Source organism: Haemorhous mexicanus, chromosome Z (genome assembly GCF_027477595.1).
Source record: "Haemorhous mexicanus isolate bHaeMex1 chromosome Z, bHaeMex1.pri, whole genome shotgun sequence".
Lineage (NCBI taxonomy): Eukaryota > Metazoa > Chordata > Aves > Passeriformes > Fringillidae > Haemorhous > Haemorhous mexicanus.
In genome coordinates, this window is record NC_082381.1 from 68,900,867 (window position 1) to 68,915,271 (window position 14,405).

At 37.1% G+C, this 14,405-nt stretch overlaps 1 protein-coding gene across 1 annotated transcript in view; it reads left to right on the forward strand.

The window, feature by feature from the left end:
- Positions 1-14,405, forward strand: part of ADAMTS6 (ADAM metallopeptidase with thrombospondin type 1 motif 6) — a 144,634-nt gene that overhangs the window by 63,787 nt on the left and 66,442 nt on the right. The window contains exons 9-10 of the mRNA XM_059836546.1: positions 313-418; positions 11,368-11,514. Coding sequence (XP_059692529.1) covers positions 313-418; positions 11,368-11,514 — 253 coding nt within the window. The remainder of the gene's footprint in view (positions 1-312; positions 419-11,367; positions 11,515-14,405) is intronic.

Below are 14,405 nucleotides of genomic sequence, written 5' to 3' on the forward strand. Positions count from 1 at the left end.
GAAATGCTTTCTTGAATTCCCTCTCCTGGCTCAAGTTACTAGGTGGTCCCAAGTTACCAGAAGTAAAATTTATAAATCTAACCCCTAGTCTAGACATTTTCCAGCACTGACTGCAGTTCAAAAAATATTAATGTCTAGCCGGTAAAGTGAAATTCCCCCCAGTGATTTTGCAAATGACTAGAAAGTTAACCTTTTGCCAACTGCTCCTTCTGTGCATAGAAGTTATTAAAAAGAATCCAGGCATTTATAACTAGGGCTTTTAAGACTGAAACACCTTGGCATGACCCTTTGTGTCTCCTTCTGTTTATTCAGGCTTGGCCTCTGTGGCTGGAATGTGTGAGCCTGAAAGGAGCTGCAGCATTAATGAAGATATTGGCCTAGGTTCAGCTTTTACCATTGCACATGAGATTGGTCACAAGTGAGTGAGTTTAAAATAAGAATACATTTTAATTTACCACCTTATGAACATTAGCTAATAATCAATATAATTTTTTTCCTGTCTCATTTCTATTCTGATGTTCCATGTTAAGTATACAGTATTCATGAGTAGCATTACATTTTATTTAGTATGTATTATCAGGGGCTTTAAATTTAGAACTGAAAACTCATTGTATACCCTTTGATTTCAGATTCCAGTTAAATCTGTCCTTCTGAGACTTGACTCACAACCTTCCTACTCTGTTTCATATTTTTAAATATTTGGCTTTGAAAATATTTTCTCCCCCATTACTTTTTTTGTCTTTCTTTATGAAAGAGAAGTGGTTATAAGGTAAAATTTTTTTGCTCTTTTTATTTTGTCTTTAATATAATTCAAACTACTATCATTGAAACATTTATTCTGTTGTCAATATTCATATGTTAAGTCCTCTTTCACTCGAGTATGATTTATATAAAACAGGCATAGAAAAGTCAGCATCACTTGTTGCATTTAAGGTATTAGCATATAGTTTTAAAGAGGATGTTGTTATGACACTGATAAAATCTGAGTAGTGTTTGGTCTGGAAATATTTCAGGCGTTCCGTCAAAAGACAGCACTCTTAGTACCATGTGATGGCTCTAAAAAGACTGGACACCTTTTTTTACCATGAGCTTTTCTTTTTTATGTACATGGGTTGAACAATGAAGAGTTATGGTTGACATGCTTTTTCACCCATTAGCTGATGGAACTGTTAAAAGTTCCAGTGTGGACTGAAATAAAAACTAGCAATCTGCTGATCAAAAAAAGGAGTTGGAAGTAAACAGTTATTTTTAGCCCACTTATTATATAAGATAATCACAAGGCAACTATTCTCTCATTTATGTTATGTATGAAAAAGCCCATACACATGTAGTGTAGGTGAATTTTTGAATTCAAAAGCAATTGTTTATGATCTGAACAATAATTCATTCCTTCCTTCCTTCCTTCCTTCCTTCCTTCCTTCCTTCCTTCCTTCCTTCCTTCCTTCCTTCCTTCCTTCCTTCCTTCCTTCCTTCCGCCACTTCCGCCACTTCCGCCACTTCCGCCACTTCCGCCACTTCCGCCACTTCCTTCCGCCACCTCTGCCACTTCTGCCACTTCCTTCCTTCCTTCCTTCCGCCACTTCCTTCCTTCGTTCCGCCACTTCCTTCTGCCACTTCCTTCCTCCCTCCCTCCCCCACTCCCTTTCTCCATTCCCTCCCCTCCCTTCGCTCCTACCACTTCCTCTCTTCCTCCCTCCCACCACTTCCTTCTTCCTCTCCCCTGCCCTTCCCTCTTGAAGAAAGAGCTCCTCCAATCACTAAATATTCACAGTTCTCAAATTCCAGTCAATAAAACTTTGTCTTGTTTAGGTGACCTTGCTGTGAATTTTTCACATATATCACAAAACCCCCAATCTTCCAATACAGTGTCTTCATTCTAATCCCTATGTCATACATCTACATACTCATGGAATCGCAGAATAACTAGGGTTGGAAGATACCATCTTGAGTGGAATTTCTTGTGTTTTAGTTTTTGGCTCCTTGTCCTGTTCCTGGGCACCACTGGAAAGAGTCTGGCACTATCCACTTGGCATCTGCATTTGATATTGAGATATTTGTATATTATTTGTACATGGTATTCCAGAGATACACAAAATTATTTCATATATGCAGCAATTTTATCATGCAAATGATAAAATTTTATCATGAATTTATCAATTTTATCATGCATGATGGCCGGTATTTACTTGAATAGCTTAGACTGGTTAGAATCTGAAAAAAATCCTAACATATAGTGATAGCATTTATCCTGTGATCACAGGAATGTTTTCACCATTGGTGTTTTCTGTGTTTCATATCTTTCAGCTTCTTATATATAATGTATTTTAAAATTCTGAAATCTCAGCTCTTTGAGACTTTCAGCTAATTCTTCAGATGGCATGATATGTCAAATGCTGATTTGATAAGATGCAGAAATAATATTCCTTTAGCTTTTATACAAGTTTTTTTGTAAAAAGACTTCAAGATTTGTGTTTTGTGGTAGCCACAACATCACCTGTCATTCTACCAATGTGGTAACTGACTAAATGCCTCTACAAATGTCAAAGTTGTTATTTCCTCTCAATCTCCTAGTTTCCAGTACCTACTAGACATTATTTGCATATGTGAGTAAAAGAATTGTTTCTGAGAGCCTTGTAAACATTTTTCTTTGGCTGTACCTCTTTTCAGACTTAGAATAGGAAATTGACTTCATTGTTAAGTGAAAAATAGAGGCATTTTAAGGACATACCTACATGGAATATGTAACATACAACAAAAGAGTGCTCAATTACACAGAATCACAGAGAATGGCTCAGGATGGAAGGGATCAGAGTGGGTCATCTGGTCCATTCTCCCTGCTCAAGCAGGGTCATCATAGAGCACATGGCACAGATGGAACCCAGATTTTTCTTGAATATCTCCAGTGAGGGGAGACTTCACAGCCTCTCTGGCCAATCTGTTCCAGTGCTCCCTCGCCTGCACAGTAAAGTTCTTCCTCATGCCCAGGTGAAACTTCCTGGGCATCGGTTTCTGTGCTGTCACTCAGCATCTCTGAGAAGAGCCTGGCTTGTTACCTCCCATTCATATACTTATATAGGCACTGATAAAGTCCCCTCTCAGTCATCTCTTCTCAAGGCTGAAGGGACCCAACCCCTTCTCAGCCTTTCTTCATAAGAGGAATGCTCCAGACCCCTAATTATCTGCAATAGCCCTCTGCTGGACCCACTCCAGGAGCTCCATGTCTTGGTTGTCCTGAGGAGCCCAGAACTGGACACAGCACTTCAAGTGAGGCCTCAGCAGGGCTGAGTACAGAGGCAGGATCACTTCCCTCCACCTGCTGGCAATGCTCTTCCTAATGCCCCCAGGGTACCACTGGCCTCCTTGGCCATCAGGACACGCTGCTGGCTCATGGAAAGCTTCTTGTCCACCAGGACCCCCAGGTCCTTCTCCACAGAGCTGCTCCCCAGCAGGTCAGCCCCAGCCTGTGCTGGTGCCTGGGGCTGTTCCTCCCCAGGTGCAGGGCCCTGCACTGGCCCTTGCTGAATTTCAGATGGTTCTTCTTTGTCCATCTCTCCAACCTGCTGAGGTCCTTCTGAAGGGCTGCATGGCACTCTGGGGTGTCGGCCACTGCTCCCAGCTCTGTGCCCTCAATGAATGTGCTGAGGAGGCAAGCCCCTTCATCCACGTGATTGATGAATATATACACATAAAAAATGTACAAGTTGTGAGGGACAAAACGTGAGCAAAAAGAAATTAATGCCCCCCTCTATAAATATTTAACAGAAGGTATGACTGAACATTATAATCACAATCAGACTATCAGTCTCTTAAGTTTTCAAGGAGAAATGCTTTTCTGGATAGCCTTCTAATTAGATTAGAATGGGACAATTGCACTTTGAAAGATCATGTTTTTATTAATTGTGTAGTTGCTATGGAATACTGAGTTTTTAAAAAACTTTTGAACTGAGGATCAAAATTCTCTAGTGATTAAAAGAGAACAATTATGATAATACATTTTTGATAGATTATCCACAGTTTCTCCAAAATTCGATTTATAAGCTTCCCTGAGGAAGTGGCTCAACTTGTTGTTAGTCCTTTATTGAATTATACAGTGATGAGACGGCATTAGATCCTTCAGTCTGGATTTCTGTATATCATAGTGTGTTTAAATTTAACTCGTTTAACCTTGCATTGATTCAAATTATTTCAGTTTGATTAAAGAATACCAGGAAAGTATTTCTTGAAACCTTAAAGGAACTGGTAGTCTGATTGTAATAGTCAGTCGCACTTTCTGTTAAATAGTTAGTTTTGAAAAGAAAAAAATTTGGCTTCCATTTCTTGCCACTTGTAGTGTTTTTATGTATATAACCCAGTTTTGGTACAGTTCAGCTGTGTGCAGTTCAGGCTCATAACCAGCTCTTTTTATTGAAGATGGTGGCACACATTGATTGTTTCTTTCTTGAGGGCATAAACATTGGAGAAATAAATGTTTTATGATTGTTTATCCCTAGCCATGATTTGGAGAACAGCCTTGTATTACTCTTAGTACTTCTGTGAATTAGATAAAATTCAAAGGTGGCCCTTTAGACTTCAGAATAATCTCTCTAGAAAACTGAATTTTTATGTTTTACATACAGAATGTCTGCTTTCCTACCATTATACATTTCACATCAAAGATACTTAAGATTTCTGGTAAGCAAAAATCATAAACAGTAACTTCTTGTACCAGGAGTGAGAACTTAGTGCGTATCCCCTAAATTGTCAAAGTTAGACTTTTTCTCTTGGTGAAGAGAGGAACTCTTTGCAAGCCTGATCATGCTTTTATCTTGGAAAAGTTGAATGATATAAGATCCAGTCACATTTTCTCTTCCCCAGCCAGCTGAGTTAGGTGGCTTTCTGCTCTGTGCTTTTATATTTGAGTAAATTCTAAAATGTCCAGCTTGTCCTAGGCATGCTGTAAAGCATGCTTAGTTAAACTGGTAAGGAATTCCAGATTCCGCTGGAAGAGGTGTATCGGTAAAAAAAAGGTATTTTACCATTCATTGTTGCAGTTTGTGGAGGGGCTGGCTGAGGTTTTGAAAGTGAAAAACAGAGTGAGAAAGAATAAATAGAATAAGAATGGAAAAACAAAGGAAATGTCAAAATATGAGGATAGTGGACTAGGCTTAGGAGAGAACGTTGCCCATAAAACTTGGAGAAAGAAGATAATTTACTAATGACAGACAAGTAAGAAGATAATTTACTAATGACAGATTGAGAGCTGTATGAAAGGATCTGGTAGATAAGATTGGTGGCTAAAATAGTTTCGGAAAAGTCAGAATACACTTATAGATGATGTAATAACTTTAAATTTAACAATTTGACAAAAAAATGTGAGAAATCATAAGAACATGTAGTCCAATTGACTAAATTGTCTTCAAAATTAAGAGCAGCAATACTTTCAAGCACGCATTTAGTTCTAAATTAGCTCATACGGTTAAAGTGTGCTTGCAATTCTAGCACTTTTCACAGTCTCTTTTCAGCCTGTATGCAGAATGAAAAATGTTATAAATACCCCTCCTTCTATATGAGAAGGATGGTCTTCAGTGCTGGAGTAAAACTTTAAATCTGGCGGTACTTTCAGGAGGTGCTTGTCAGTACCTCATTCTTCAGTGACCAGTGAGCTTCATGTTTGAGCAGTGCATTGGGTTTGCATGGCCAGGTTTTACTAGCTGGCAGGCTACAAGGGTGTCTTTTGTGGGAAGCTGCTAGAAGCTTCCTCCCTGTCCCACAGAGACAATGCCAAGAGGCTCCAGGGTGGAGTGACAGTGGTAGGGCAGTGGGCCCATCAGTAACAGTGGTAGGGCTTCTGGGATAACACATTTTAGAAAAGAGGTTGAAAAATTGCTATGCAACAACAGCCAGAAAAGATGAGAGAGAATATGTGAGGAAAGCGACTTGGCAGACACCAAGGTCAGTGAGAGGGCAGCAGAGCTGAGGTTCCCCTGCAGCCCGTGGTGAGACCATGGTGTGGCAGCTGTGCCCCTGCAGCCCATGGAGGAGCACAGGGAAGCAGAGATCCACCTGCAGCCCATGGAGAGCACCATGTTGGGGCAGACAGTTGCCTAAAGGGAGGCTGTGACCCTGTGGGAGGCCTGTGCTGGAGCAGGGTCCTGGTAGGACTTGTGACCCCATGGAGAGAGGAGCCCATGCTGGAGCAGATTTGCTGGAAGGACCTGTGACCCCATGGGTGACCCGCACAGGAGCTGGCTGTGCCTGAAGGACAGGACCCACCCTGGAGCAATTCAAGAGGGATTGCAGCCCATGGGGAGGCCTCATGTTGAAGAATTTAGTAGAGAACTGTGCAGTGGGTGGGTGGGACTCCATGCTGAAGAAGGGAACAGTGTGAAGCAAAAAGCACTTGTACAGTTATGTGTAATGACTGTAACCCCCATTCTCCATTCAGGAGCAAATTTGGGCCTGGGACGAAGGGATGGATGGATGGGGGCAAAGTTGTTTTGAGATTTAGTTTTTAATTTTCATACTCCTGCTCTGATTTGATTGATAATAAAACCAAGCTAAATTCAGCAAGTTGAATCTATTTTGCCCATGATGGTAATTGGTGAGCAGTCTCTTCCTGTCCCTATTTCAAACCCATGAACCTTTCCTGATATTTTCTCTGTCTTGTCCAGCTGAGGAAGAGAGAGTTGGGCACCTGGCATTCAGCCAGGGTCAACTCACGACAATCAGTCAAACCTCAGTTGTATTACAAGACTTGCATTTTAGTGAAAGTAACCTTCACTGTGAGGTTTTCTAGAAGAAATGCATGTCAAGGAATGTCTTTTTTGTACAACTAGAAAGAAAATACTCCAGTCTGAGGTAGTAGAGACACAAACCAAACTTAATAATAGCTTTTTTTAAAAAAAAAAAAAAAGTAGGGAAGCTAACAGTTTTAATTTTTTAATGTAGGCCCTAAATAGACATTCCAAGCTATATGAAATATATATATAGATTTAAATGACACTTTTTAAACCATTATGAGAATAAGTACAATACTGTGGAAAATTGCTTAATACAAATTGTTTGAAAATTTTTGTCTCTAGTATAATAAACTCAGTTTCTCCAGGCAAATTATGATTCACTATTTAGGTCTTCTGTCACATACAAGAATACTTGTACAAGCATGCCTGCACTGTGGCAGAAATTTACTTTTAGAAACTTTTAAAGTATTCTTCACTGATACACTTTATGACCCCTCTCTATCCTTTACATCAAGCTCTATAAATGTTAGGTCAGTGTGAGTTGCTGGAGGGAATACTTGCAATATACCTAGGGTCAAGATACTTGCAAATAGCCCATTTCACTCTTAGCATGTGTGTTCATCTCTTAGTACAGATAATTAGTGTCATTAAACCTCTTTAGGTGTAAGCTGCTTTTCTTTCTCTTAGGAAGATAGGGTGCCAGTTCTTTATCATGAGGATATGTACCTTTTGGAGCTGTGAATCAGCTTCAGATAATGGACAAGAAGATCCAGTGTCTGACTTTACAGTATTTCTCTTGCTTGTGTTCCTGTAACTATTTTTCCTCACCTGACTCACAATTCTGTCTCTGGCACTCTTATTCCTAATGCTGTTAAATGGCAGAGCATAAAATACACTGCTTTAAAAAAAAAGGTCAAAATCATATAACTCATGAATTGGTAAGAAACAAAAAAGCCTAACATTCTCTATTGTATTTAGGGAAATGAAACCATCTGTGCTTTTCCGAATCCTCAAACCCTAAGAAAGCCAGGAAAATGTTTGGTATGAAGATAATTAGTACTTCAGCTGGATAGCAGAGTTAATTGGTTGAGAAATAGCATTTCACCTGACTACCACTTTTAAGGTAACTTCAGGGCTGATAAAGTACATGGAGTACAAAATAAATCTCAGTGAAGAGTATGGAGATGCATTCAGATTGGTGTGGATCTGTCTTTTCTGGATACGGAGTGTCTGGATAATACATAAGGACAGAAGCATTCTGGCTGTCTCACAGAAATGAGTGCTGTAATTTCATGTGTATCAGCAATAAGTGTTTTGGCAGCCATAACCATCATTGTTTAGAGCTACCAAACATATCAGTAACCAAATGAAACTGTAGGGACCTACTTGCAGTGCTAGGTTTTTTGCAAGATAAAGGAAGGGTAGACAAGGGTTTATATTCACATCCTTCCCTCTGCTTATACACCAGGGTCTCTGCTTATCTGTTGCCCTTTTATTCAATGCAGCTGACACTAGTTATCTCCCCTGTGATTTTTGGGGTTGGATTGTAAGTTGGATGTGTACTACAAATAATTCCCTCAGATAATTTTTTCAGATGTAATGAAAAACAGGTTGCCAAAGGGAGAAAAGATTTATTCAGTTACAGATGTTAGTAAGTGAAACAAGGCTGTGAGCGCTACTAGGATGTGCTGCTGTAGAATTTTTTAAGAAACATACAAACTAGACATAATTTGCAGGAGAGTTTCAGTTATGATTTTAAAGTTCTTAAGTGTTCCAATTTTGCACTGTTCTTTAATATAAAGTAAAAGTGCTCTCTTGGGAAATGAGGAGCCATAATGCATGAGAGCGCAAGAGCTTCTTGGGTTAAACATCCTTCCTTGAGATGGCAGGTGGAAAGATAACTTCATAGAATAACTTCTGTGTCTGTTGAGGAGATTTCAGTCTCTGCTCTCCTATCTGTCTGTTCTTGTAAAATTATACTGGTAGTTTTATACAGGCTTTTTAAGCCAATGAAAGGAAGAAGTCTGTGTACATTTACTGAGATTAAAAAAGGTAGGCAAATTATAACAGTGACTCCACAAAGAATATTTTATATTCCTTACTTTCTTCCCTACATTTCTATGCCAAACCAATTGCAAGCATGCTTTTGTAAAGACATAGTTTTAATGTAATGATGGCCAATATGACCAGCTTGTTCTGATGGAAATAAAACTGGTAATTTGGTCAGAAATGTGTTTCCATCTGCAATCCTTCCCACAGGAGGGCAAGTTACTGGACTGTAATGGCATGCTGCCATTACCATCTTTAGAAACTATGACAGTCGTAAAACCCTTCTGCAAACATCAGAAGAAGTTATCTGCACCTCATGATCACATTCCTCTTAAATTTAGAAGCAAGAACAAGTAGAAAAGCCTTCTTGGAAAGGGATAGATGATTTAGGAAAATGAATATTTATAAAGCATACCATGGGCTCATTGGAAAGGCATTGATTAAGTTCCCATGAGAATCAGAAATTATGGCTTCCATTCACAGACATGCTTTTTATCAGGCACATCACTGTCACCAGCATTGTCTTTTTCACAAGGAGAGCAGGTAGAAGGAAGGTTATTAAATGATGAAGTTTGTTCTTTTACTTATACACCCAAAACATAAAAATTTCATTTCCCAGAGAACTGAAGTCTGTAAGATTTTTAACAAATTGAATATGCTAACTAGAGATAAGCTGAATACAAGAATCATCCAAATAATTATTATAAAGGGGGAATTTATGGAGATTTTTAAAAAATAAGGTTTTCTGTTTTCAGAAATGGTACCGAGATATTTGAAAAAGGAATGTTTTTGTTTGAAGTACCCAAATTCTAGGAAATAATTGCCACTGAGAACAGGTAAATAAAGCACATTTTTAATTGTAAAAATCTGGTTCAGCTTGTTGCACAGGACATCTAAGTTCTTTCCTCTCCTAATATGAATAGATATTGATAAGATCAAAAGAATTATTACTGCATTATGTACATTGCATTATGTACATTGCTCTGATGAGTGGATTAAAGCTGTATTTTTTTATAAGCAAGGGACATTCTTTGTTTGAGTGCATAATCTGAGGTGTCAGTTAGACCTTTGCAGTGTATAATACAGTATATGGCTTGTGCATTTGTGAGATACCAAAAACTGAGCCAGACACATGCAGGCATTGCTGCAGAATATATATTCCACAGGGACACATCCCATAGGTGAGGCAGCCATGCTTTTTTGATGGTGAAGTCCTTCCTGATCCTGTAGGAATCATCCATCATTCACTGATGTTTTGGTTTTTTTGTAAGGGATGGTTGCCAAAACCTTTCACTTGTAGATTGTTATGATCATCTGAAGAGGTGAAATAGTACTCAGTGTATTAAAATTCAGGGTAACATTAAACTCTTGGGGTATTATACCACATTCTGGAGCAATACGTTCAGATTACTATAACACAACTGCACTGATTTATTTCAGTAAAGAAAGTGAAATGAACTGGTATGAAATGTGGTGAAAGGTCAGTTTCTTTTCTACTGCTTTTTGTATGTTCTTGCATCAGCCCTAAACGTTACAGAAAATCAAAACTGAGTGCCTCAATTCTTTTTTTTTTCCTGAATGATGAGTAAGAAATCAGTCAGTCCTTTTAGCATGCTGAAGACTTCAAAGACAGATTTCTCTCTATGATTCTGGGAGTTCAGAATCTTAATTTTGCCATAGTTTTAATTACTTCTCTGTCTCATTATCAGGGAAGTTCCTGTGTCTCTCACTATCTGCCCATCTGATTTCGTAAGCTTTTGAGAAGTAAATTTGACCAAAGCTTAACATTTAAAAAAATAAGAAATGAGGGAACAAATTTTTCTCCCCAAGTGATTGAATGGAAATTAATCAAAGAGTAACAATGCAGAGTTTTATAATAATAAGAACAAGGATTATTTTATAATAATAAGAAAATGGATTCTTTAGGATATTTTTTTACTGGGTCATATAATTTTTCTTGAAAGTTAATTTCTTTCCTAAAAATCTCTTTTGGCCAAGTTCCATCCAGAGGTTTCTTATTTTATTTTCTGCTGATTTTTAATTGTCTTCATTTGGATATTCTTTGACAAAACAAAGCTCTAACAGGAGGACTCCAAGTCCCTCTGTGAGTTGATACAAAGAGGGAGTGTGCATATAGGATGGTCCTAGGAATTGCAAAACCCATGTTCCTCTTGAATTATCATTGGTTGCTCTGTGTCTATATATAGTGTATTGTAACAGCAACAGTACCCATTCTTAGCCCTTTTTAACTATTCCAAGAGTCTGCAGTATAATAAATGTTCCATATCCAGGTACCATACCAAATAAAGGCTTGAGTGCTCTGTATTTGTCTTGCAAGAATACTGTTTTCTTTAAAAGCTTTAGAAAACAAATAGAATGCTTCCAAAAATCCATAGAAGGGAAGATGGTTATGTTATTGTGCTGTATGATGAGATCTGAATAAATTAAACAGAACTTAACTGACTCTCTGCTTAGGAGTTCTCCTGCACTGTGTTCTTTTAGGTACAACACGATTTCTGTAAAGGTGGCATTATGTTTTAAGGGTTATATGATGCTGTAGAGAAGTAATAGCCTGTTTCTCTCCTACTCTTTTGAGCAGTTTTGGTATGAATCATGATGGAATTGGAAATTCCTGTGGGACCAAAGGTCATGAAGCAGCAAAGCTAATGGCAGCTCATATTACAGCAAACACCAATCCTTTCTCCTGGTCAGCTTGCAGTCGGGATTACATCACCAGCTTTTTGGAGTAAGTAATCTCTCAAGAAAAATTAGTTTTCAAAAAATTGACACCTTTTGGGATCAGTTGTAGAGATATACTGACCTGTTCTGATGGTTTACATTTTTATAATGAATAGACAGAAATACAGTGAGTCACTTAAAACTCTTTTTTTCTATAGAGCATTATTTCAATGTAATGGCGAAAGCTTCTTTTGCTCCATTCACCACCTAAACAGTTCTCCACTGCTTTTAATCTACTCAAAAGGTTCTGAAGTTCTGATCATACCTCATCTCTTCATTAATCTGAGAGTGGGAAATTAAAGAGGGTAGGATTTGCCTATGGATCGTGTTTTGTTAGCATACATAATGTGAGGGAATCTATTGAAGGGAAGATGGTTGTGGCCCTGTTCCTTTTGCATTCAATTCTTCAGATATTTTTCATGCAGTCTAGTGGGTTTTTACCTACCAATGTTCTTTGGTACTACTGGCGAGAATATAAAGATTATAGAAGAGGATGGCATAGATCTTTATATTAATACCTTAAAATTCTGATAATCTCTACTTCTGTGGTGATTTTTATCCAGAAGTAGTTTGCTACCTGAAATTTCACTATGAAAAAATTCAGACAGTCAAAATATGTTATTCACAGAAATGTATCAATAGATACATTTATATATATATTGATGATTTGTAATGAGGCCTTATATGTGTTTTAAATTTTGAAGACGAGTACATATAACCATGAGTTCACTGAGAACAGATTCTTAACAGATTTATTTAGATGCTGAAAGATGTTCTTTTTTGGAGGCAAATAACAGTTAGTTGGCAGATTCAGTGTCATTAGTGCAATCATGCCCTTAAGAAATACAGTTTGTTCAGTAATTCAGACACTTACTGTATTTTAAGAGAGGGACTTAAACTAGTCAATTGTCTAACCGTGAGGCTACTAAGAACAAAATTACCATCTCCTTTTCTTTTAGGGATCTAACTTCAGAATAAGATGCTGTCTTCTGTATCTTTTCTAAAGGGACTCATCTAGACCAAAACCTTTAGGATGGTTCAAATGTTCCCACATGATGAAGAGAATCACTAACTTGGGCTGTCAGGGTACTTGAACTTCTGTACACTCAGTGGGCAGAGACGAACATTTAAGTGGTTGTGCACTTCAGAGGAAGAAAACTTCTCATCAGTTACTGTAATAGGTTTAAGGCATTTTGTATCACACCTCTGAAACGTGCATCCACACAAATTCATATACTGGTGTATTTAAGATGAATATTTTAGTCTAAACTAAAGCAGGAAATGAGTAAATCATCCCTACCATATATGTGTGGTACAGCTTTCTCGCAATAAAATTTCATTTGTTAAGGGGATATATATATATATATATATATATATATATATATATATATATATATATATATATATATATAAATATATAAAATATATATATAAATATATATGCACATTTATATGTATTTATTTAACACTAGCATTACTTAAAAAAATATTCATAGTTATTTTGTTTTACAATTGCCAATTACTTACGTTAATTCCATGCTGTTCCCAACACTACATTAGTAGTCTTTCTTAGTCTTTCTAGTATGTCATTGCAGCCTGGCTTTAACTGTGAAAAAGAATATAGTTTTCATATATCTTCTGAGCTTATTTCACATCTTTGTAGTTCTGACTGTAAGCTTACAGTAAATTACCTTTTCAGGTAATTCTTTGTAATATTTGGGAGCTTGTTCTTCTTGTTACACTTCTGCTGTTCTCTGTCTCATTTACTTCTATTTGTTGCTCTTCTCTGAAAAACTAAATTTTGATCCCATAATTGTCCTGACAATAAATTGTCTGTTGATGAGGACATAATTTAACATAAAGTAAAGAAGTTATTTCTTATTTATGGATTTAGGGAAGGAACATGATAAAATTCTGTGGTATGTGTTATTCTGCAAATATAATAGAGCTGAACATTTGTTCATAATACTCCTGTATAGTTTCAAATTTTAACGTGATGCATGCAGTGGTCTTTTGAAATTTTACTGCCAGTTAAAAACATTTTTATCTTGAGCATTTTTGCCCTGCTTTTTTTTATTGATTTAGTTTATTATTTACTGTTAGCATCTCCATTATTCTTTTCCATTCCAGGTTTGATTTATGGTTAAGTTTAATTTTGAAGTCTGTGGGATGGCAGTGAAATTGTAGATATATTGCTATAAAGCCACAAGTACTCTGTTAAATCTGTTTCCATAGTTCTAATCTCCTCAGGTTTTATGAGATACTTCTCTATCATTGCCAGTGTTTGCAACTCTACTCAAATTACTACCAAAAATGAATTTCACAAAAAAACATTACTGAAGATACTAAGTGATATTTGAACTAGAGAAAAACAACAATCTATGCATAGCAGATTCAATGATAAATTATTTTTCATAATACTTCAGCTGTATTTTTGTAACATGGAAGAGAGATGTTATTTTTTTTCAAAGCCACCTTGGACACATATTATGTTACACATCACAATTTTTTGTAGATTTTTCTATTGTATGGAATGCAGTGTTAAATACTGTAGTAAGAGGCAAATATAACTTTTATTTCATCTACTGATCTTTTTTCAAATCTGTTTTCAAATATGTCAGATTTCTCAAACATGATCTGTTCATTATAAATCTGTGCTTCTTCTTGTCTGTGGATCTAATGTCCTATAAATGAATTGATAGCGTTATCCTTAAAATATTTGAGTTATTGTTTCATAAGGTAGATAGTCTGTAAAACTGTACTTTGTTTCTCTAGTTTCTAGTTTCCGCACCAGCTTTTATACAAACTCAGTGACAACAGGCAGTTGCTAGAGTAAAACATATACCTGCAGGACAACTGCCAGAACCCAAAATCACTTCTTACCCAATCACACATTTC